We start from the raw sequence: 24,444 nt of genomic DNA, 5'->3' as shown, positions 1-24,444 counted from the left end.
TTTATTAAAATTATCATATTCACATTTTCACAATGATTTTCTGTCCTTTACAATAAAATAAAAACATGTTATACATACTTTTTACAAACGCAGTAAACAATAATGGCATTATATACACAGAAACTGTTCATGGTCTTCATCTCACTCTTTAGCCATTGCAATCATTTGAGGAATCTCAGCCTCAGCCTCTCAGCCAGTGGCAATGGACTATCACTACCACTCACTGAATCGTCACTATCTAAAACAGACACAGGTGAGGTGAGGGTGGGGAACACATTATCATCTAAAGTAACTGGTGGAACGTCTTGGCCAATGCTCTTGTTGGATAAGGAGCAGCATTCACCAGTGCTGCCATATACCTGAACATCTTCCCTGGTAGTAGTCAGTGTGGCAGACTCCGACGATGGAACATTATGGGTGTCCAATGTTTGTTTGGCTGAAGGAACTCTGGAGGTAGGTTTCAATGTAAAACCTTTCAGTAGCTTGCTTTTGGGTTTCACTTTAGCTTTCCTGTGATTTTCAAATCTCTTGTTTTCTGCATCGCTGTCCTCACTTGATGATCCCAGACTCACACACACACTCTTCTTCTTGGTGGTCTTGGGCACCTTCCTGTCAGAGTGGCACCTCTGTGTTGGGACAGATGATGAAGTGACTCCCTTCACAAATGTATAATTCTGGGGTGGCTTTTGGATAACATTAGTATTGGCTTTACATTGATTTAGTGCTAAAGGCTCCAAACATTTAGATTTTTGATAGGGGGGGTCTACCTTACTGGTCACACTCTGGCTTTTATGATTGAGAGGTACTTTACTGTTAACGACGCCATGCTTCCCTGATGGTTTGGCATCATTAATCTGTCTGCTCGTCTTGGGGTCTTTGTCGTGCAAAGAGACAGGCTCAAATGAGGCCATAACGTGATGTGATCGCTGTGTGGCTACATCGTTGCGTTCCTCGTTGAGCGTGTTCCTCATAAGAACTCTGTCCCTCAGAGGACACTCAGTATAACACATCTTAGGAGCAGGTTTGGACTTGGCTTCTCTGCCCTCAGTTGTCGTAGGCTCACTAGGCTGATGCTTTGGGCCTTCAGCTTTTGCTACATTTGCGCGATCTGGATCACGTGCTGCTTCTCTCGGCTTTAGCTCTGCGGTACGCAGTGTAGCTGGTTGAGGTTGCGGGGAGGAGGTGAAAGACAAAGCTTCCCAGTCTATGTCACTCAGCTGCAGTGCGTCTATAACAGCAGACACAGAGGGTGAAACGCCACCCTCTGAACCGGTCATTGTCCTACAGGCTGTGGGAGACAGGGTGGACAGCACATCATGTACCTGAGATATGGGACGATCACCCAGAACATGTTGGTCCCTTATAGGGTTCAGATAGTGCTTATTTGACACTGGAGTTTTCAGAAGAGCTACTTCTGAGTCACCTCGGTTTGTAATACTGGGCATCTGTGCCTGTGGTTGGATGTTGTCGGTAGCAGAAGTGGAACCCTTGAGGGTCATTTGAGCCAGCAGGTCAGAAACTCCATCACAAGGGTCTGGTGATGTTTCCTTCTTACTCCTCGGTTTCCTTTCTGAAAAATTAAATAAAAGAGTGTCAGTGTTTAAAAGTTAATACATTTTCAGCACAGATCTTACAGGAACACAATTCTTGTGTCTGTTCATCATTTCTATGATGCATTTTGCAGACATGTAGCCTACTAATCGCCCGACACCCCCATACAGTCCATGGCCATCATTAGATGATTCATACTTTTTGAAGTAACCCTAACCCCATTTAGCTGAGGATAAGGATAATGACGTCACTACCGCTGATGTATGAGTTATAATTTTCACATTCACAGATTTTACCCAATTGAAATGGGGCAAGCCTTTCAGCACTGTGCACAACTTCAGCAGAGAGACACACAGAAGACTGTTTTATGGCTACTAATGGAACATTAGTCCTACAATTAATATAGAGAGCCGTGACATTGTCCCTTTAATGAATTTGAGCTAATCTTAACAGACTAAACGACGTCCAATTAGCAGCCTGATCAGGAAGTGAAGCTCTACAGCACAGAAGAGCTTGGTGTTGAGCAAAAACAAAACTTGTATAAAATGACAGCCAGTGCTGTGAGAGAGACACCTCTGGTGCATCAAAGTCTTTGGTGAGCCAGAGGAACTGCTATTCCCTGCATTTTCAGGTGTCAGGGCTGCCGTAAGAGCCGGCCTAGAAAACATCACAAAACCCCCAGGTGGCTTTGATGAAGAATGCTCCTGTCGGGTTTGTGTGGTAAGTCTTTGAGCTTTGTCAAGTTTAGGTGAGACCCCAATTCCTGTGACAAACACAGCTAAATGAATTTGACTAAAACAGGTGTTCAATTTAGATACAGAATCTTTCAAATAAACCTATTGAAATACAGCTGAATGATGTAGCCTCGGTACAGCTGATGTAACAGCTCAGCATACAGGAACTCATCATGTTTAAGTTAAGGATGATCTGCATATGCAAGTAATCAGTGTTCATTTAAGTCCGAGAGTGTACAAATGTAACTAAATTGCCCGGTTGATTTTATAGGAAGTATGGTCTTACTCTTGGTTTTGCTCTCTTCAGCCAGAGCTTTGTTTCTCAGGTAGGTTTCCACTATCTCTGGGTAGGCCAGGCAGAACAGAGCCTCTTCCTCTACCGTCCTCACTTCATCTACAGTCTCCACAGCCGGGTGATCCTCAGCAAAGACGTAATGATCTGCAGTCAGTGAATCACATTTTGACACTTTACTTGTATGACGTGCATCTCAGCATTTACACACACACACACACACACACACACAAGACTGTATGCATACTGTGTGTAGACTACAGTATTATCATATATATTGTACAGGCTATTGTACAATAGCCTGAGAATAGCGTGTGGGCATGTGTGCGTGCGTGTATATATATATAGCAGCAGTGGCTCAGGGGTAGAGTTGCCAGATGGGAACCGCAAGGTTCCCAGTTCAGTGTCGAAGTGTCCTTGAGCAAGACTCTGAACCCCTAATTGCTCCCGATGTGCAAGTTGGTGCATTGCTTCCTCCGCCATGTGTGTAAATGGGTGAATGTAATGTAATCTATGTAAAGCGCCTTGATAAAGGCGCTATATAAATGCACCATTTATATATATCACGTAGCCTACGGTTATATGTACAGTCAGTGTACATGTAATTCTCATATTCACTGTTATACACTATTCATTTATATTTATTGATATACGGTACATTACGTTCCATTCAAAGACCAAGTCAATGTCAGAACGCAAGTATAACCAATTTATTTTATCTTCATTTTATTTTTGATTGGGTGTTCTTGACCGTTACCTATGCCTGTGTTTCATGCTGTTAAGACACCTGCATCCCCCAAGGGATCAATATAAGTTTCTTATATTATAAGTGCGGATTGGGAGGATCTTTCCTAGATATGCATGTCATGTACAGTATGTGGAATTGACTGATTAGTAACTATATGTATGTGAAATTGACCGGTTTGGACATCGTCTTCACTTATCTATTATGTATACAATAATTTATTTAACTGCCTTATGGTCTGAGAATCCACATTTTACACGTCTCAATAATTGCCATTGACAATTAATTGGTCAGAAATCCGCCAAATATGACATAAATTAAACATCAAAACATTAAACACCATTGAAGGTAAAATTACGTCATATGTAGAAGAGCAAATCTGCTAACTAATCACATGTCGGTGAGAGCGATTGGCCAATAAGGGTGACAATTCGGCCCCTAACTTCACATGGGTGTGATTTGTTACTAGCCAAGTAGCAGTAGTAGTGTTTGAATACTTTGGCTCGTCTTCGTGCATTGTTCTCAGACAATTAATTAGTACGAGTATGTCAAGTCATGTAAATCTATTGCACACTATCAAATATACCGTCATGCCTTATGCTACAGATATTGTACACATTGCACTACATTTTTAAAAGCACCCACAAGGACACATTTAATTAAGCACTTTATTTGAAAATTAAACTTGACTCCCGAAAAGTAGTTATTTTTAAATTACCGTTGATATTTTGTGAACCGATCCTAAACCCTGGTAGCAGGTGGATCTATTGATGGTGCTTGCCTAATTTTCCTACAAGTTCCAGTAACACCATTTCCAAATTGTTGAGTAAATTTGGCATTACAAGACATTTACAACGAGGAAGGATGCCATGGAGATGCTTAGTTATAAAACTATGAATCACTTACATGAGGTACGCTTCAGTTTGAAGTTAAAGTAATAAAAGGGATATACAGTATAGTACATATGTATACTTCATCATATGATTTTAAATAATTTTTTGTACTTTGCTGTCAAAATTGTGGATTGAGAGACTTTCTTAAACAATACCATGTCAAGCCCGGTTGTTAGGGACTTTGATATGACAGTTTTCCCAGCTTGGGGAGGAAGCCAGTTTAGCACCTAGTGACTGTTGTGACTGATCTGTCACCTCTGGCCGCTGTGAACCCCACCTCACAGTCAGTCACTAACAGACGAGACGGTGACGAGCACCCCGCACCCCAACCTTTGCTGCTTTAATGGTTCTCAGCTCAGAACGGTTTCTAACATACTGTGAATTAATTTCACTTAATTTGAGTTCACGCATACAACTACAGTGAAAACACTGGACGGTACTGACACTCCTTCAGCATCATTCATACCAAACTGACCTGGTGTTCTCCAGACTACTTCGAAGCAGGCAACTGCATTCCTCACTCTTGGTTTCAATATTCTGTTTCCAAACAGATATAATAATTATTATAATATGCCATGATATACTGTATAATGTAATACAATTATCAAGCAATCAATATCTCAAGCATTGTTACTTTAACTATAAATGGAACACTACCGCAAGGGTTTAATTTGCGAAGTCGTCTCTCTTCCACATTTCCTGTTCATCAAATCTGTGTATGTCATCAGCACCAGAACCTTTTCACTGGTGTAGTTCTTGGGCCACTCCATTTTATCATGGGCAAAGTTCTGGAAAAACACAATGCACCTTGTGAATCCACCTTGTGAATCCACTAGACTAGTCAATGAACAGGATTTAAATAATCTAGTTTACCTGCATTAACAACATATTTGGTTTCCTCTTTCTGAAATGTTCCACAGGCTTATCCTTGGAGACCAGAAACTCATTGATGATCTGCAATGCATCATGTACATGTTCAAAACAGGAATTCATACAAACATTATGATTTGTGCCAATATCACCTGGCCCCAATACAAATTCATAGAGTACATGCTGTTCGACCATGCTGGATTTAAAACTGTACCTCTGTAAACGGGAACTGTTCACTCATCAGCGTTTTCCTGAGGAAAAGGGAATCCAATAAATTAAACCAAAAACATGTCAAACTAATGGCCAATCAATTTTCGGATAGTTAATATATAATAGCAGTGCATTAGGTGATGTCTGCACTTTCATAACAATTAGGCAAAGTGCATTTAAAATAATGGCCCTACTTTCGAATGCTGGCCTCGGCAGAGTTGGCCTGGCGTGTGTGCTCAGATCTGTGCCAGTCACAGGGACACTGGTAGTCAAAATCCTGAGGCTGACAGAACTTTTTACTGTCACACAGCATACAGCCACCACGCTCATGGGCCTTGGCTGAGCCTGAAAGGAAGGAAAAGAGACAGATGATAATGAATATCTTTTGCCGGGTTGAGGGTTCCCAAACATGACCCATGTGGAAAAGTTGATTTTTTTTAACTTGCTATAGACAGCGAGACATGTTTTGTGGGAGCACATCCTACTGCTTTAAACCGCTTAAAACAATGATATCAGTCCACGTCCAGGCAAGGCTCAACTCACCAGGATGGCGGCATACATTGCAGTGGGGAACCTTCTTTACAGTTGCCATGGGCATGCCTGCTACATTCTCCTGCATCCACTGGTGGAACCTACAATTGCCAATGACAAGTTATAAGGTACCAAGACATACACACACTGTCACAAAGAGTCTAAATGGGCCACCATAGCTGAATGGGTAGAGACTAGAGACTCGAGGCTGCTTGGGAAACAGTATGGGTTGAAGTGGCGTATATCTAATGTGCTGTGTCCTCCGAGACTACTCCGTGGTGAGAAAATAATAGAGAATGACAGCTTGGCACGCGCGACAGAATGCAACCTTGTAACTAACTTGTACGTTTTATTTTTGTAGAAAAGCCAAACTAATATTGTTTATCCTGTTTGCTTTGATTGAATAATTGATTGAACACACGTGTACGATGTACTATGATTAGATTTGGGTATGTACTTCTAAATAAAGTGTTAGTGTTGACTATCGTGTATTAATCTAATTATAGTAAACTAGTATTATGCTAAAAAGGATTAAGGTGAAGGGAAAAGAGACCTTTTTACAGTACAATAATGTTTCACGATCATTCAATCAAAGCAAAAGGCATAAACAATATTAGTTTGCCTCTTCTACAAAAATAAAACGTACAAATTACAGGCAGATGCAGTTCTCTTAATCATACCGATACCGTATACTTGTATTATTTTTCCACCACCTCGCAGCAGAGATCAGACTATCCAGCATAGCTATATCCACCTCAGTGGACAGTCAAGACGGGCAGTGTCGGTATCAGAGGCAGGCGGGGCGTTACCATGTCTATGCTCAGCCGCACATTAGATATGTCCCTGAGTAAGATACTTAAGGGATTGTGACAAAAAAGTTCTGTTTCTTTTTGTGTAATTGAAGTCATAAATCCTAAAATAAAAATGAAAATTAATGAAAATTAAACACCCAAGTACTCCCCAGACTTTTCCAATGCTCCTGATAGTACTTAAGATGGGTTACCGTTAAACACAGAGGAAACATTTCAGTGTATGCAAATGTGTAGTGACAAAATTTCCCAAATGAGAGGGGACTAACTTAATATTGTTAAATACATTTCAGTACAGATTTCAGTACCTCCGTAAAAGTGACTGTCCGTTCAACGCTTGAATGAGCCTGAGTGCTTGCTCTTTACCAACACCTGGTACACCCTTATCAAAGTAACAGAAGAATAGAGGAAACAGTTATGCATAATTCATATTGTGAACATGACGGAATCTCACAATAGAAAGTTTGAAACCTTTTACCTTAGGAATGTAGTCACATCCAAGAAGGATGGCCAGACCAACAAGATTCTCTCTTGATAGATGTAGCTCTGCTTGCACTCGAGCAGTGCTGTAGCAGTCCACCTGAGGGTCCTTGAGGGAAGATAAAAAGGCAATGATAAAAGTTGTTTTTACATGAGTAACAGCGCACCCTCTCTGAGCCTTAGTGTGACAGTTGTTGACTCTGTATAGCACTATTTTTAACTATTGGCTGTTTTTATCGTTAACATTTTGTGGACTCCAGGAAGACTAGCGACCACTTTGTGGAAGCTACGGAGGGGATCCTAATAAACAATAACTTCAAGATGACTTGTCTGGAATGGATGAGTATCAGTAGATTAAAAGAAATCACACCTGTCCTGTACTGTGAAGTAAGGGACGCTTTGTGTTGCCACAAATGTACGTCAAATTTGGCGGACATTTGACTTAATTTCTCCTTTCATTGTCAATGGTAAATATGAGACATGTGGGGACAAGATTTACGTCATATTTGGCAGACATTTGACCTAATTTCTCATTTTATTGTCAATGGCAAATATTGAGACGTGTGGGGACAACAGCTGTAGTGCCCCTCAAAAGTCACACCCACGTGATGTGAGGGGCGCTGTTATCATTGTACATCATTAGCTGATTTGCTCAAACACATGACGTAAATTCTCCTTTCATTGTCAATGGCAAATGTGACACGAGATAGGACAAAGCTGTATGTATATTGGAGCGCCCCTCAAAAAAAGATATATAGAACAGTAAAACATAATTATGCTACTGTTGACCCTACAGTAACATAATTACATTTTTCTAAAGTGTAGGGTGACCCGGCCACTCACCTGGGTTCAAATACAGATCTCTGGATAAGATCATCTGCCAATCTAAATGTAATAAAAATGTATCTATGATGACCCATATTTGACCTCTTATCTCAGGTTACGGTTGTGATCAGAAAACAGGGAAGATTACATTTTTAAATCAGACCCTTTCAGAATACTATTACTACCTTTGAATTTAGGTTGAAGTTCCTGTATACGGTCCGGGCTCCATACAGGAAGGCATCTCCATCATTGGTGATGCAGCCGTCCACTAGGCCCTTGGAATCCAGGTAAGCACACATGGCCTCAGCCTCCCCTGCAGCGGTCACCCAGGGCACCCCCAAATAGTCCAACATATCAGCACACTGCAGAGAGGAGAGGTCTGTGAATACATAGATACAATTGCTATCTCATACATCTCATCTGCAAACATAGGTCATATAGTGGCCGCCTGTGAAGTTCTTCTTAGCTATTAGTTGTCAAATTCTTATGGCCAGTGTCTGACCCCTCATGAATACCAACCTCTCTCAGAACTGCTTTAAAGCGCCCTCTGCTGGTATTCTTTGTGGTTGCAGCTGATTTGGGCTTGGGGGCAGCCCTTTTGAATCCTCCAAATCTTGCTTCTGTCCTCTTGCTCATGGTTTCCGCTTTAAGTTTGGGGGCCTCACCTTCCATGACAAAAACTAGCTTTATTCCCATTAGTGTGAGGGATGATACTCTGAAAAACAAATTCCTGAAACACATTTAAATGAAGTTGAACATTCTTCATAAATGACCAAATGTGAAATCACATAAGACTGCTGCCTGCACGACGTGTCAGTATCAACAGCCAGCCAGATTATTCGGTAGGCCTGTAACATTTACAGCAGCACTGTAAAACAATTACCTTAGGTGAGGTTTTGTGACTTTCCCCATCATTGCTTGTACATGTTGGGCCTCACATACCCATAAACTAAGGTCCACAGCTAAAGTTTTCCCACTTAAGCTGTACAAGGGCACTGACTCACAAACTGGCCCGAGAATAGACCACAAATCATGCACACCCATTATGGCCCCGATGTGTCGACGTTCAGCAAGTAGTCTTAATTCAACACTAAACTGTGAAAAGCACAGTTATTGCATCCGACCGTCGTTACCTGAATTCGAGTGTTTATGATTGTTATGTTGCAGGGGAAAGGAACTAAAGATCGGATGCTATATCGCTAACACATTAGCCTAATTTCAAACTGCAGCGCCAAGTACATTCTTCTTCATGATGACCACTTCCGGAGCATGAGCTAGTAGGGACTGCCTTTTTCGCAGAGCTTTCGTCCAGGTGGGCGTGGTTTTATTATTCTGTGAGGTTAGGCATATATTTAATATGTTTGTGATGTTTAGGGGTAGGTTTCAGGGTTAAGGATTTGAAGACGTTAGTGTCATGTACCTTACACATTTGTTTATGTATAAGCACAGAACAAAGAATGTGATCTTTGTTGAAGAGTCTGGGCCTGGGGAAGTCCTAATCTGAGTTAACATAAATTTATTTATTTTCGCCACTAGGGGGACGAGAAAAAACACAAAATAAGGAACAGGGCAGTCCCCTTAGACTAGAGTAACTACACTGTGTGAGAGAGATGAGAGATGACTCAGATGAGAGATGGGGGGCGGGGGGTTGGTGATGAACAGTGAACACATTAGTGTTAGAACACATTAGTTCCTATATTTCTGGGCCTGCTTTCTGCATGACAGTTTACCAGTGCAGCCTGTGCAGACTAGTCAAAACAGATGAGAAAATGTGATTCAGGCCACAGGTCTCAAGTTTAGATGACTGTACATTTTACTTGCATGTTTTGTCTCATGTCATGTCACACTTCAATACAAATACAGAAGTAGCCCTTGTCCCTTAAGTTGTGACACATGACTTAAAATAACCTGTCTATTTCCTGGGCTGGGCCCCAAAGTTAAGAGCTCTACAGCTGTGTGTGGTAAAATCACGTTGAACCAAAATGGGACTGCATTAGTATCGACTTGCACCACACAACATTCTGCATCATGGGAGAAAACACGAGCTGAGTGTCATTATTACTCTGGACATGCACTGTATATCACTTTACGATCTGGCAAACATTGCTTGGTTCTGGTATTTTCACTGTGACTCACCTCTGACTGCATGGTTTTGACACACAAGGTGAATGAACTAAGGTAGTGTATGTGAGACTGAATCAATTGCCTTGTTGTCCCCCTATATTAGATTACAGAGCATGGCTGGACGCAGCAATCAGGTTAGCTTTGGCAAGTCAAGTACCCCCCCACCACAGACACACACACACACACACACACACACACACACACACACACACACACACGCACTATACATGCGCTTCACCTTCAAACCCCCTAGCCCACCGCACACACACCTCTCCTGTCATAAAGTAAACCACTCCATTCCCAACAACAGTGAAAACAACCCTGTCTGATTTTCAGGGAGAAGCCCATATGGAGGGCAGAGTATATGCCAGGCATGTCACTGTGGCTCCCGATATGGTGTGTCCTGGTCACTTGTCCTAAACCTAAATCATCCCAGTGTGGTATTCAAAGTGCTTTCAGCCTCTTTGTGTTGCTGTCAGTTTCCACTGAGAATAATTTAAAATAGACTACTGAGATCTTTGAAATTAAGCATATGATATGAATGTATTGTATTTCAGGATTGCTTATTTCTAGGAAAGGAAAGGAAAGGAAAGGAAAGGTACTATGTTTACCCAGGGTAACTGGACTAAGCTCAAGAACTTGTTTACAGCCATGCCCTGCTCATAGAACATTTCATGGTAGAGGTTCAATGCCTTAAGGAAGTTTCAGTTATGTGATGATTGTACTGTTACCCTTGATTTATTTGAAAGGTAATGTAGATTATTAGTCAGGCTGAGTGCAATACTTAGTTGAGGGCACATAAGGCATGTTATTGACTATAAATAGAACAACGATGCAGTCCATCAACTATAACTGTCAAGAAGAAGCGAGTGGTAGATTGTTTTTAATGGAAAGATGGAAGGCCAGAGGGAGACTTTGTGGTTGTCTTTTCTGAAATTCCCCTTTTCTGTTTCTGGGAAACAGTGCCCGTTGTGAACTCAAGGCCACTGAACTGAAAGAAATAATAGTCAACACACACACACACCTCATTCAAGAATGTAGTTGTACATAATCTACGGCCCACAGCGTCATACTTGAGGTGAATGTGTATAATGTATGTGCGCGCACACACACCCACACACACACTTCCTAGTCTGGACCAGCGTTTTGCTACATAAGCAGTGACCTTAGGAACTTAGCATGAATCCTGTTAGAGAACCACTTGGGACATTCTTCTGTATTGAGCCATGCACAAGACAATAAAGTGCGCACAAGACAATAAAGAAAGGTTGGTGGCCACATACCAAATTAAGTTCAACAAATTTTGATGCTCTTTGGTCAATTATGGCTTTATTGCCAAAATAAATCAGGGTCCTGGATGTTTGCATGGTGCCATGACCGGTTTCCACTTTAGCATAAAATCAGACATATTGATAGCAACAACAGCAGAACACTAACAGCTTATTTTAAAGCTTAAAATGACCACTTTCTGCAACTGAGAAAGTTATTGGTTTGTATTGGTCTATGTAAGAGTAAGACAATGAAGTTTTGATCAAAAGCACAGCAAAACCTTGTATTACTAAATTGGAACAATATCAGAAATACAAATACTTGCCCGTCAGTGATGTTTTTTCTGCAACTGAGAAAGTGATTTGTTTCACCAATCTATGTAAGAAAAGAATATGAAGTTTTGAACTAAAGCTCAGCAAAGCTGTGTATAACTAAATTGGAACAATATCAAAAATACTTGCCTGTCAGTGTAAACTCTCTGAATCACTGATTTAAAGAAACACTTAATGTGGCTTATTTTCCACAAAGAATGAAACAGCATTAGTACATAATATATATACAAGTTCATACCTATTGTAGAGGCAAAGTGGATTGATGCAGCCTTATGTGGATATATACAATTTAGGCATTTAGCAGACGCTCTTAATCCAGAATGCATCCACATGCATGTGATTTAGATGCAAATTGTCAGCAAGGAGCCTGTTGACCTGGCATTACAAGCATCTACAGTGCAACACAAAGCAGGAATGGAACCTGATATCTTGTGTTGTCTGGGAACTTGTTCAGCTGTAACCATGGAGATTAAAACAGGTGCTTCTCTGCATTTATTGCCCCAGTTGTGATTTCTCATGTAAATAACACGCTTCCAGTAAACTTATAAGGATATATTGAGATGACTCATTTAACAATATTCAAACTTTATTGATTCAACATTGTCAAACTAAAGGCAACACTAGAAAAAATGAAGCAGAAACAAGATTCCAGAGGGGGGAGGCATAAAACAAGCATAAAACATATTGCAGGCATTGTGGCTTCTGCAAGTGTCTGCATATTACAATTTGTGTGTGTGTGTGTGTGTGTGTGTGTGTGTGTGTGTGTGTGTGATATCAGAGCAAAGCTAAGAAATCATACCGACAAGACTCATGGCCACAAATTTAGTCAGCAGCCAAAAGTTATGGCAATGTGTGCCTGTAGTAACACAACAAGGCAAAGAATGGGAATAAAAAACTTTCTTGGAATTCCATACTGTAAGTGTAAGATGAGAAGCTGATGTAACAATTTTGGCAATACAAAAAAAAACAACAAACAAAGCAGACAAAACTGGATGGAAAATTTAGAATTCCACTTTGAAATAAACTTGATGGCTACATACATAGTACAGGAAATGATAACCCAAGATAGTCTTCATGAGACTGAGGAAATGTTGCAGTGACTGTGGTTCGAGAGTTCTTGCTATATCCTTCATCTGTGGTTTGTTAACGCAAAAAGATGGAAATGTAATCTTTAGAGGAAACTGAAAGTGGTGACTTGTGATATCTAATACATGAGAAATAATTGGACTGAAGGTGAACCATACTGTAGATAATTATGGATGTTTAACTGAATAAGGCACTTTTCCTAAAGAGGTGTGATGAGGAACATGAAGAATAAACTCTGAGGACAGAGAGAAACAATGGCCATCTATCCGTATCTATGGATACCAGTGGTGTTTTGAGATGCCGCTATTCCAACACGTGATGCTGAGTTCTGCAGGAATGCAGCTACCATGGCCAAAGCAGAGCAGTCCTCAAACAGGATAGTGACCAACTGCTGAACAGCTTGCCACTTCAGCAGTTTGGTCAAACTGAATTATTTATCTGGGTGAATCAGAGGTCAGTCATGCACATGTAGACACTGGACTCTGTAGCCTGTATATACCACTCGCCATAGTTGGGTCTTTGGGCTGTAGCCTAATACCTGTCCTCCAGGTGACTGTAGGTTAGTCTTAAAAAAGGCGTGAGAATGGCATTCAAGAGCAAACACTAAATCCAAGGACATAGGGGCCAAACTGTCACATGTGCACATATAAATTACATACCGGTCCGTCTGTGGTCATGTATAAAACAATTAGATGATCATTATCTGCTAAATATGAATATTCGACTTCAAATAACAAGCATTTTGGCTGAATCACAAAAGGCAAAATAGGAAGGGACAAAAAAAGTACAAACCAAAGCTTTGTCAGTGCAATGCTCCATTTTCCATGCCAAAACTGACAACTTTGGCTTTAATGCACACTGTTTCAAGGCATTCTTTAGGCTAGCATACTGGTTAAAATAAAATTGAGTGGTTTGTCACATGTCTAAATCCTGAAAGTAAATGTTATGGAGGGGGAAAAATCAAAACTCCAAGCATCTGGCATGCAATAATTCAAAACGATAAAGAAAAACTGACAATTCAACAGAATTCTCAACATCACCAAACTGCTGCAAGCAAAACTACTGAAAAACAGGAAAGCCTTCATTTTGCCTCAAGTTGAAACCTAGAAGGTAAATGAAAGATAGGATAGTTCTATATACAAGGGGGACAAACACAAAAACTAAACAAAAAACACAATTAGCAGCAAGCTAATTAGAGAACTTGCCACACAAGCTAATGTGGCTATCAAGTTGTTTTTTCTCTGCATTTCAATCACCAATTCTCATCTCCACTGCACGGCTCACATGAGGCAAACAACAACAAACACTACAATGTACTTCAAAGGACTTTTTCACTGAATCTGATCTCTCCGATATTCATCAGGTGTTTCAAATGAACCTACTTAACACCATAACCTTCCCTCTTATATGTATTTAAACTAGAGAACCATAGATAGAACTAGACCAAACGTTTCATGCATTGAGAGAAAAAAAAAACATCTGTCCTCGGGGAAAGCAGATGTCAATAAGCAATAACACATCTCCATTCAGTGACCACTGTACTAAAAAGAAATTCAGTCCAGCTGCGATATTCAGGGTTCTCTCTGCTTATCAATATCAGCACAGCGATACCGCTTCTTTAATGAGTCTACTAACACACATTAATAACTACACTCAGGCCTCAGCCAGGAGGAAAATACTTCCACATCCCCTACTCGTTAAGTCATATTAGACATTTAACATTAAAGGCACTTCACTGCTATCATTGTCCACGTCAAGAAGGTGCATACCATGTTCTTTATCTCCTTAGACTCCATTTTATTTACACTATTTAAAGTAAGGAATTATTTCTATTTCACGTATATACTACAATCTGTCATCTTGACCCCTCGGGCCTCTGCCCATTTGGTATGTTTGTCAGAGAGCGGCCCGAAGAGGGGTGGGGGCGGTTAATGTGCATGGTTACTAAAATCTTGGGAGTCTGTGAAGATGAGAAAATGATAATTGGGAGTTATTGGCATGGGGATGAAATTGATACATGTTTATTGCACTGAGTTTCACTATTGGCAATCTGTGTACCCCAGACAAGTCGATAAAAGTAAACTAAACTGAATTACTGCCAAAGTCATCCACGTGGACCTTTAATTTTTAGATGCATCTATCACTTTTATTCCCTTCTGAGATTTCATTTCACTAAATGTAGTATTTAGTAATTAAATTAATAGGACATGACTCAAAAAGAGAATGAAAGCTATATCGCAACCCTAAAGTTCTCACATTTTCAAGATTGGTTTGGAACTCAAGACAGCGTTTCCAAAGCATGACAAAATAGGTATACGCTCCTTCTCATACTGTAAAGTTTAAATGAATCAGTTCTGTAAGTGGCATTGGGAACATTAAAAGCCATAAGGTGAATTTCCACAAGTAAGCACAGAAACAGTTCTGCACAAGATCGCAAACAGCATAATGCCCCCATTATGCTAGTAATGGGGGCATAGTTGGCATAGCCGGAGCTCTACCATACACTTAATCAATGAGGGCAACAGCAACATAGACTGGTCTGCTTGGAAACACTGTTTGAGGTGGTCAGTGTGTGCACGGTGTGGGGACCCTGGGGGTCTGATCAGGAGGGTCTAGTTGGCACACAAATGGGGGGCGTGGGCAAGTGCCGTGGATCCAAAAGCTTAGAATTAAACCAAACTGCCAATTCAGAGAGTGTGGTAGTTGCGGTCCTTGGACTTGCAGAACTTATAGAGGAAGAAGATCACCGCTTGCAGGCCCAGGACCAGCACGATTCCGCCGATGAAGCTTGCAGCGTCAAATGTCGAGTCCTTGTGCGGGCCAGGAGATGGTGCCACTGGTGTGGCAGTGCTGGTTCCATCTGTGGATTGGAGCAACAGGAAGGGTCAGCTCGAATCTGAACAAGGGCTGTGTCACTTTATTTTACTCGATTTATTTTACATAAAGATACAGTATATATGGTTATAGAGAACACACTGCAACAAATACAAATTATTTGAAAATGTCAAGGATAACACAATAAATGTAATAGAATGTGATAGATAATAGCTTATTTCCAGAAAGACAAATATAGCAAGGCAAGTCACAGATGACTAATGTGCACTGCCACTGTACCATCACAAAAGCCAAAATTAAACTCTTTGGGTGCCAAAGACGAGACATTCTGTATTTCTTTGCAAAGTCCTGGGTGCCAAAGCTGACATTTTGTGTTTTCAGTGTTTTAACCACTAATGAGCGCTTGTCGCCACCGTCTGAATGATCTTCAGTGGCTAGGAGACACAGGCAGGAACTGGAAGTGGTGAAAAAAATCTCTGCTGGCCCTAGTGTTATCCAGGGCTGCCTTCTGGATTCTGCAGGACTTCTGGATTTCTCCAGGATTTGGTATCAAAGTCCCAAAATTAACCAGACCACAGGACCTTACATCTATTATGCAAGGCCCCCACTTGGTGCCTGGGGTGGAGTTGAGTTGACTTACTGGAGGTTGTGGCTGCGGCTGTGGAACCGCCAGGTTCTTGAGTGGTAGCGTTGGTTGGAACAGGGATGGAGGTGGGATCTGTTCCGTTGGCTGCAGCAGGGAACACAGTGGTTAGCCAGTGCACTGCTCAACCATTAAAAACGGACTTATACTTAGTTGTGCGTGGGTGTTGCACTCACAAAAATGTGGACAAGATACAGGTGTTACACCCTATTAGGAATTCTAAAATTAAATGATTCAAAAGCCCGTTTGTACCCCCCCCCCCCCCTTCCCAGTCTCTTTGTATAGTGCATAACAGACTTAGACAGGGAGGCGTAGCGGGGGCATTTGGCGGCGAGTTACCTGCTGTGGTGGGCTCGTGGGTGGTGCCAGGGGTGGTGCCAGTGGCGGTGGTGGGGGGGGGGAGAGGGGCCGTAGTAGGGGCCACAGGAGGAGGGGTGGTGGGAGGGGGGGGTGGAGCCGTGGTGGTAAGGGGGGCGGCTGTAGGAGAGGCTGTGGTTGCTTGTTCATTAGCTAAAGGGGAAACCAACACCAGGACAGGATGGGTAGGAAGGTACAGGGGGGTGGGTAGGGGAGAAACACCAAGACAACCGTGTTAATGCAAAAGGTCACACACGCTTACGTCCTGTTGGGCGAGCGAGGGTTCAGATCTGCACCTGCACAAAACCTCTCGGACACCCAAGTGGATACAGAAAGACAAAGCAAAAAATAAAGCAATTAAGCAACAGAGGCTAGCTACAGACAGGGGAGGAAGGCAGAAGAGGAAAGGACCAACCAACTCTACAGAGACCCATGAGGTTACACGATAGAACACAACCAGGGACACCTTTTTCCTGTTGCACTTTCGGCCGAAGATGTAAAAACAGAAGCTTTTTGCTTCCAAAATCTTTTGTGTACTGCGTCAATTTTCTCGTTACAAAACATTGCCTTTTGTATACAAAATCCATGCCTTAGAACTCTTTCCTTTAGACCTGAATAGCACTAACACTGAGCCTGTATAGGAGGAATTAATAATAATATTTTAACATTAATAATAATAAAGCTGTGCTTCCATATTTTAATATCCCTTTACAGAGGCCATCACACTGTTTTCATTCTTACCTGTGCAGCTAATGTTGGTGCACGTGCCGTTGTCCGCCACCAGAGTCGAATTGACACAGGAGGATGCATTTACTGTAGGGGGGAAAAGAGTGTATGAGACCAATAAAAACTACACTCTTGTATGATATCATGTCCTATAATCTTGAATGAGGTCATTAAATGCTGGAATATTTACAATAGATAGACCACCTTCCTCTTTCCTTGTAATGCTTGTATGCCTTGTGTCACCATGTTATTTTAAGACTCTCTTTCAGCAATGCCATGCACGCAGACAGACACAGACGTACACACACACACACACACACACACACACACATTCAAACCTGGGAGCTAAATGGTACACTGGAGCAGTCAGGGTTAGTAGTAAGTGGTAGCCAATGGCCATTCACTACCCCACTCAAGATTTTTCCCACTGGTCCTGTGAATCAAACAGGTAACCTTCTGGTAACAAGCATGCTCTGCTAACATTTACACCTCATCAGCACTGCCAGTGCTGAGAGCGAGAAAATCTCTGTCCTGACGTACCGCGAGCGACAACGCACCATGCAGCGACGTCGTCCACCCCTCCTACATTTGCTCACAGAGTCTTAATTTGAGCAAGATTTCACAGCCCCAAACACTTATTGGTTGAGATATAAACGCTACTATTTATTTGTTATTTGACTGGTTCAGGCTACCTCTCAAAACAATGTCTGACGCTCCATATCATATATCATCATACTATAATCATATCATATCATATCATCATCATCCTATAATTCTGACAATGTCTGAATGTCTGTCTGTGTGTGTCTGTCTGTATCTGTGTGTCAGAAACACCGCCGTAGCTCCTCACTGCCTGCACCAATCACTCCCACTTTTCACACAGGCATTGAACATAATAATATGGAGGTCTTAACGAAGCCCTTTGTCCAATTTAACAAATGAATAATGAATTTATTAGGGAATTAAAAATGCGAACGCACCCAGGGCGCAGTACCCCCCACGGCCACACAGGCATTGACCATAATAATTTGGAGGTCTTAACGAAGCCCTTTTTCCCATTTAACACATTAAAAATGTATAATTACTTTATTAGTGAATAAAATTGTCCCCATCTACTTACATGGGCGCAACCTCACACCTTGAACGTCACTGTACCAAGTGCTAAGATCATAAGATAGGATATGATAAGCCTTTATTGATCCCCAAGGAGAGATTCAGGTTTCATGAGTTTAAATTAAAACTTGAATCAACATTAATCACGCAGACAACCCTGGTGAAGAATCCCTACATGCTAAAAAAGGGAAATAATTCACTGGAATTTTCAACAAAGTCATATTTTGTCATACGGTCCATTTTTCTGCCTGATGAGTAAACCAACACATGTACACATTTTGTGCCCGCTCTAAGCTCTGCAACAACTATTAAGTCATGGTCTGATCATCTTGGTGTAAGCTTTTTCACCACATGATCTCTCAGATTACTTATTAACTATGCTAGACAGACTTTGACCATTCAGAGTCTTGCCGGTCTGAAAAACTGTAAATAAAAGAATGAGTCACTTTATTGAATGGAGTAACTTACTAATTATGAAGAATGAGACAAACAGCAGAGAAACATAATTTGGTACAGCTGCGCCAAGGAACTATCGATTTGTGCCACAGACTTTATTCATTTACCTGTGATGTAGTTTTACTGAATTACTGCCTCCTCAAATATGGCATCATGAACCCCCAGAAGATTAACTAAAACTGCTCCAGGGCAAGAAATAAGCTATGACATCAGCAAAGAAATGAAACTAACCTTAAATTAACCTTCCCTAGCCTTTTTGTTTCAATGTCTCTCCACGGTAAGGTTACAATTTATTTACACACCTTACAATTTATTTACACATTTAGCAGACACTCTTTAGCCAGAGCCAGCCTGGTAAACAAAACAGTGTTATTAGTCATGGCAGAAGCATGTTGCAATGGATTCCATATCCTATATATTATCATGAGAACTCTTGTTCAACTGGTTTTGATGATCATTTGAATCTTTGCCTGTTCAAGCTGTTCTGTTCATTCTACAGTATATATGGGTGTTATGAGATATGAATTAGGGGCCGGGCTGGACAATATGGAGTAATATCACTATTCTTTTTAACATATACCTCCATTGGTATTGTGACCATAATTTGTGATCTTGTGATGACAATATCAAATAAGTTTTAAATTAAACCATGACATGATTAAGTAAGTAAATTAAAGTACTAGCAGGATTCTCTATGACATAAACAAAGATGTTCTCAAACTCAATAATGCTTGAGGATTATTAGTCCAGACATCAGCAGGCGGTCTTTATGGCCACACAGTGTCCATCTTTGCTTATAAACTGCTGGCACACTTGGCAGTAGTGAGAAGAAGAATGAATTATTCTATTATTCTATTATTTAACTAACATTAGGATATTATGTGTTGTAGCAAATCTCTAATTTAATCGGACGCCGGGTTCCCTTGTGCCTCTCCAGAAAAAAAACACTTTGACCGTTTGACCAACTACCCAGCCTTGGAACTTCTGTGACAGCACACACTGTTATCTATGTGCATATCCAGGAAGTTTTTTTTCTTCCTGATGTCAGGAGGACACAGGGTTGTTATCTCACAAGCAGCTGTGAAAGGTGGAACCCGCTCACACATTCCAAAAATGATGGTGACATCACCACCACAAGTCTACTACTAGCTACGCTACTACTGTAGTGTAACTACAGGTGACAGAGGAAGTTTGAAGAGCCTGGCTTAACAGAGCAAACAGCCTCCAGGTTACTTGGGCTCTAACGGCTTTGTCACAGACCCAAAGCCTGTACTTAGAGGTGCACTGAAGCTAGCATGAGAACATGTGAAAGCGGCGAGGCATTTAAATGCGGTCTGCAAGGAAAACGTGCTTCGGACGCCAAAAGCATGTTTACACAAAATCGCTAAACCAGAGATAAATCTGGTAATGACAGAGTGGTAGGCTCTAGGCGTTAGCTCACTGCAGCAACTCAGCTGCCATGTACTTTAGAGAGAGAGAGCATCTTCTTCAGGCAGCTGCTGCTGCTGACCTTTCTGCTTTGTTTCATATCTAATAGGTGATCTGTTGTTGGGCTTGTGAGAAGCATTAGCTCCAGCCCATCTCTGCGTGCGTGGTCTGTGCGCATGCGTGTGTGTTGAGTGCTGGTGTTTCTGCCCGTGGCCTGTGACTTGTTGTTAGATCTGGTGGGACTGCATTGACTCAAGCAATTCTGAGCCACTGTTAACGGAAGAGAAGACCAAATACGGACCACACTCACTGAAGAACACAAACAAATAATGTTCTCTTTGAAACTGCTCCCATGTTCACGCCAAGCCTTCAGTGACTCATAAGCGGTTTACAGCATTGGCAGTTTAACAAGGGGGAAGAATGGTTGATAGTTCATCTAGTCCACAATAAAAGCAAAGACTATATCGAAAACACTTTATCAACAATCAAGATGACTGCAATACAACTCAGGACATGACCCACTAGTTTATCTTCTGCTTAGATTATACATAAGGTGCAACAATAACTTTGTCCCAGGGGGAAAACAAATCATTTACACGTGACATCTATGACATCCTATGGTACTTTCATAGATAAAGATGAGGTATGGGAGTGCCGTGCAGCTTGTCCTGTTTAACCACCTCACCTCTTCTGTTATTATATCCAGGCAGTCCCATTTCAAACTGGGAGACAATAAGCGAACAGGGTGTGGGATCGCCTTTCTCTCACGCTCTGAATGTTTCTCTTGCTACAGGGCATTCTGGGGACAGCTTCCTATGTATATGGGTGTTTCATGTGAGGTTAAGTATCAGGCCTTATGAAGATAGATCAGGTGTAAGAGTGATATAAACATGTGTTTCTTTGTTTGTTTTTTGCAAAAATGTACCTCCTGGTGGCGCTATAATAACACAATGTTAAAATGGTGGCATTCATTGTTCTACAACCGGCTCAACGTAGTAGGAACAATGCAAAGTTTCCCATCAATTGGACTTCATGATTTGAGGCATTTTGTTCAAAATGGGCCACACGTGCAAACTTTAGATATCAATCTTAGCCAACCACAATATAATCTTAGCCAATCAGGATGGAATAGGATGGAATATGAAAATCAGTGTCTCACTATAGAGATAGTGTATACCGATTTCCGTAAATCTAAATCTAATCTAAAGTAATATAAAGAAATCATTTAGCAAAAATCTGCCTCATGGTGGCGCTATAACAGGCCGTTCTGGAAGATTTGGGGCAGAGGTTCGTCGTTGGCATCCAGGGAGTGTGTGTGCAGTTTGGCAGCGACCGGGCCAACGGTGCCGGAGATTAGCTGTACACGGACGGACGGATTGACGCTCAAGGGATCCACACGAAGATTACGGACCGGCATGCGGAAACAACGGTACCTGACACTGCCATCCCTGACACTGATCACCCTGAAATGATATGACGGCCCGACGGGTGTAGTCAGATATAGAGTCACACTAGACCCAGCGCCTCTCTGCTGTTTTCTCACCTCCTCCACACCTCCAAATCAAGATATATATCTTGCACCTCATCCTCCCCACTCACTTTGCTTTCACTTGCACCATTACCCCCCCCCCCCCCCCCCCACCTTCTGTTCTGTGAGGAATGAGGATATAGCAGACTTCCTGTCACACACACACGTCACGTGTCCCCTAGTTTCCTCTGATGTCCATCTTCATCATGCTCAGCCAGCGGACTGGAGGCAGAATTTATTATATTGGAGGAGTCAATCGGAACAAACCTGTGGCTCCGAACGAGCACGTGATAACCCACACACACTACTGTCACACCTGGAAGTACTGCAGAATAAAATCATTACATCCAATCCTAAGTAGCCCATAAAAACATATGAAGTCCTGTAACCTCAATTCCAGACACTGATAAGATCAACATGCAAACAACAACCTTCACAATCTGATAGAACGGTGACCTACTAAGGCTTAGTAACGAACGATTAGTGGACAGCTTGGAAGTGCTTGAATTTTTTTTGCTGTTTCACTCAGAAAACAATGTGTCTTTACTATCATAGCTCTTTATATTTGTCATGCATCTTTAACACCATAAGCAGAAAATATGGCAAAATGGATGTCCTAATATTGCTCAGTGTCTAACACACATCTCTATTTGTGTGTGTGAGTAGAATGAGTCACAGCAGTAGAATGAGTGCGTCTTTGCTAGGAAACAGTCAGAATTATAACCCTCAACAAGGTAGGTCCGCCTGCACTGCAGCTTTCAATGCATTTCACTGCATCGACGGACAACCTGTCTGTCCATCCATCCTGCCTTGCGGCGGTACTTTCCCAAGATATGGGAACTGCTTTTGCTTTAGCAAAATTGGGATGATGATGTCATCAAAATGACTGCACAAATGCCATACATTCTCTCCATACATTCTCTCCATAGCCAAGAATCATGTCTCATCAGGTCAGCTCTGCAGAGAATTCCAGACAACACAAAGACCAACCTATGGCAATTGACAACATGCCAAAGATTTAGGAAGATACTCACATGACGTGCAGTTAATCCACAGGCATTCATTATTCCCTCCACATTGTTCACATGTTGTCAGTCCAGGACAGATATCTGCAAAATCAAATTGTCAAACAGACACAAGTTTGTAAAATTATTATTAACACTAAAGATAAGCGATATTAAGCCAACGGTGGCTTTTCCCATTACAACCATGAGGAGCACAGAAGAATGTGTGTAAAATAAACTGCTAATATAAACATATATTATATATACATATTGAAACTGAAAGACATTTTCCTTTTATGCTAACACAGTAATTTTAAAGCATGACTGTCTGCCGGGCACATGCCATATAGATTATTACATAATAAGCTAGTCTGTGCGTGGCTGACCAGTGACCATGGCATCTGGATCTGACAACTAGCCTTAACAACACCAGAACTGTCCCCCTTGAATTTATCGTGCTGATTATTGCATTATGTCAGCTTATAATATATTAGATACACATAATGTACATTATCATTTTAAAAATAAACAGCTTCTTGTTTCAAAGGTTGGCCTGAGGCTAGCGCGTTAGCAGATTTGTAAACTTCACTGCCTCTGGTCAACGTGGAAATAAGTCGCATGCGAGTTACAATAGGCTATAATATTTATATATTTAATTCAGTCAGTGACAGTCTGGTTGACAGCCCTCAAACTAAGAAATTGACAATATAGTACGCAATGTGCTGTGTTGGAGAGGGCCAGGCAGACACATTAAATAAACATCATTTTTCAAGGGAAAGCTGGACACAGCTAGCTGCTAGCTCAGCAATGACTCTGAGCTGCCTGCGTTATGAGACGTCTCAAACTTACCTGTGTCTACTGCTGCCGATGCACCAACCAACGCCAGGACTAACGTGACAAACGCTATTTTGCGGTACATGTTGGCAGTCTATTTATTGCTATGTTCGTCCGATTAAAAAAAAAACCCGTATACTGTTATGAAACGAATCGTGCCGGGACTGGAAGATAGGAGATGATCCTCTGGACCTCTGCTTCTTCGTCGTGCGCTGCTGACTAGCTTACTTCTTCCCACTTCCTACTTGACAGGTCACGTGGCACATTTTACTGGAAAAAAAAACAGGGTGTCATATGCATAGATGGTCATATGGCAACACATCCAGCTACTGCAGGCCAATCAAGAAATAACTGCTTAGCTTAGTAGTAATAATAATAATAATAATAATAATGTCCTTTTCTGGCACTTGCACATTACTTTGGTCCTAGCTAGAATGGCTGATGTTACATGCATTTCACTTTCACAGCATCACATTTCACTAAATCTAGGGCTACTTTGATCCTAGCTCTAGAATGAGAATGATGTTCAATAACACCTGCATTCTAGGGCTACTTTTAATACAGAAAGTCAGCTTTCTCAACTGACTTTCTGTAAAGTCATGGGGGGGGGGGGGGGGGTTTGTAAACAAACACACACACACACACACACACACACACACACACACACACACACTTCTAACTTATTTGTAAAATAAATAAATCAAACAAACTCCAAACGTCATTTCTCAAATTCACACAAAGATTTATTTGACATAACACATTTTTCATC

At 41.4% G+C, this 24,444-nt stretch overlaps 2 protein-coding genes across 3 annotated transcripts; both read right to left on the bottom strand.

Annotated features, from left to right (window-relative positions):
- Window positions 1-47: 47 nt before the first annotated feature.
- Window positions 48-9,050, bottom strand: gen1 (GEN1 Holliday junction 5' flap endonuclease). The gene is made up of 13 exons (XM_080790467.1): window positions 8,824-9,050; window positions 8,460-8,670; window positions 8,126-8,302; window positions 7,114-7,224; window positions 6,944-7,017; window positions 5,839-5,927; window positions 5,490-5,640; window positions 5,300-5,336; window positions 5,089-5,169; window positions 4,873-5,003; window positions 4,691-4,752; window positions 2,572-2,724; window positions 48-1,570 (listed from the first exon to the last, which is right to left on the bottom strand). The coding sequence occupies exons 1-13, from the start codon at window positions 8,982-8,984 to the stop codon at window positions 162-164; spliced, it is 2,847 nt and encodes a 948-aa protein (XP_080646593.1). The 5' UTR covers window positions 8,985-9,050; the 3' UTR covers window positions 48-161.
- A 3,183-nt stretch (window positions 9,051-12,233) lies between these two features.
- cd164 (CD164 molecule, sialomucin) lies at window positions 12,234-23,899 on the bottom strand. Of its 2 annotated transcripts, XM_080790477.1 has the most exons (6): window positions 23,691-23,899; window positions 22,872-22,946; window positions 17,328-17,399; window positions 16,569-16,739; window positions 16,227-16,316; window positions 12,234-15,611 (listed from the first exon to the last, which is right to left on the bottom strand). In XM_080790477.1, exons 1-6 carry the CDS (start codon window positions 23,758-23,760, stop codon window positions 15,439-15,441), a joined length of 651 nt encoding a protein of 216 aa, XP_080646603.1. In that variant the 5' UTR covers window positions 23,761-23,899; the 3' UTR covers window positions 12,234-15,438. The 2 variants fall into 2 exon arrangements, with proteins under 2 accessions (XP_080646603.1, XP_080646604.1); XM_080790478.1 differs by lacking the exon at window positions 16,569-16,739.
- Between the last annotated feature and the right edge of the window lie 545 nt (window positions 23,900-24,444).

The sequence above is a fragment of the Protomyctophum bolini genome (genome assembly GCF_963924005.1).
Source record: "Protomyctophum bolini genome assembly, chromosome: 19".
NCBI lineage: Eukaryota > Metazoa > Chordata > Actinopteri > Myctophiformes > Myctophidae > Protomyctophum > Protomyctophum bolini.
The sequence above is the reverse complement of the archived record's forward strand: the minus strand, read 5'-3'. Positions and strand labels throughout refer to the sequence as shown.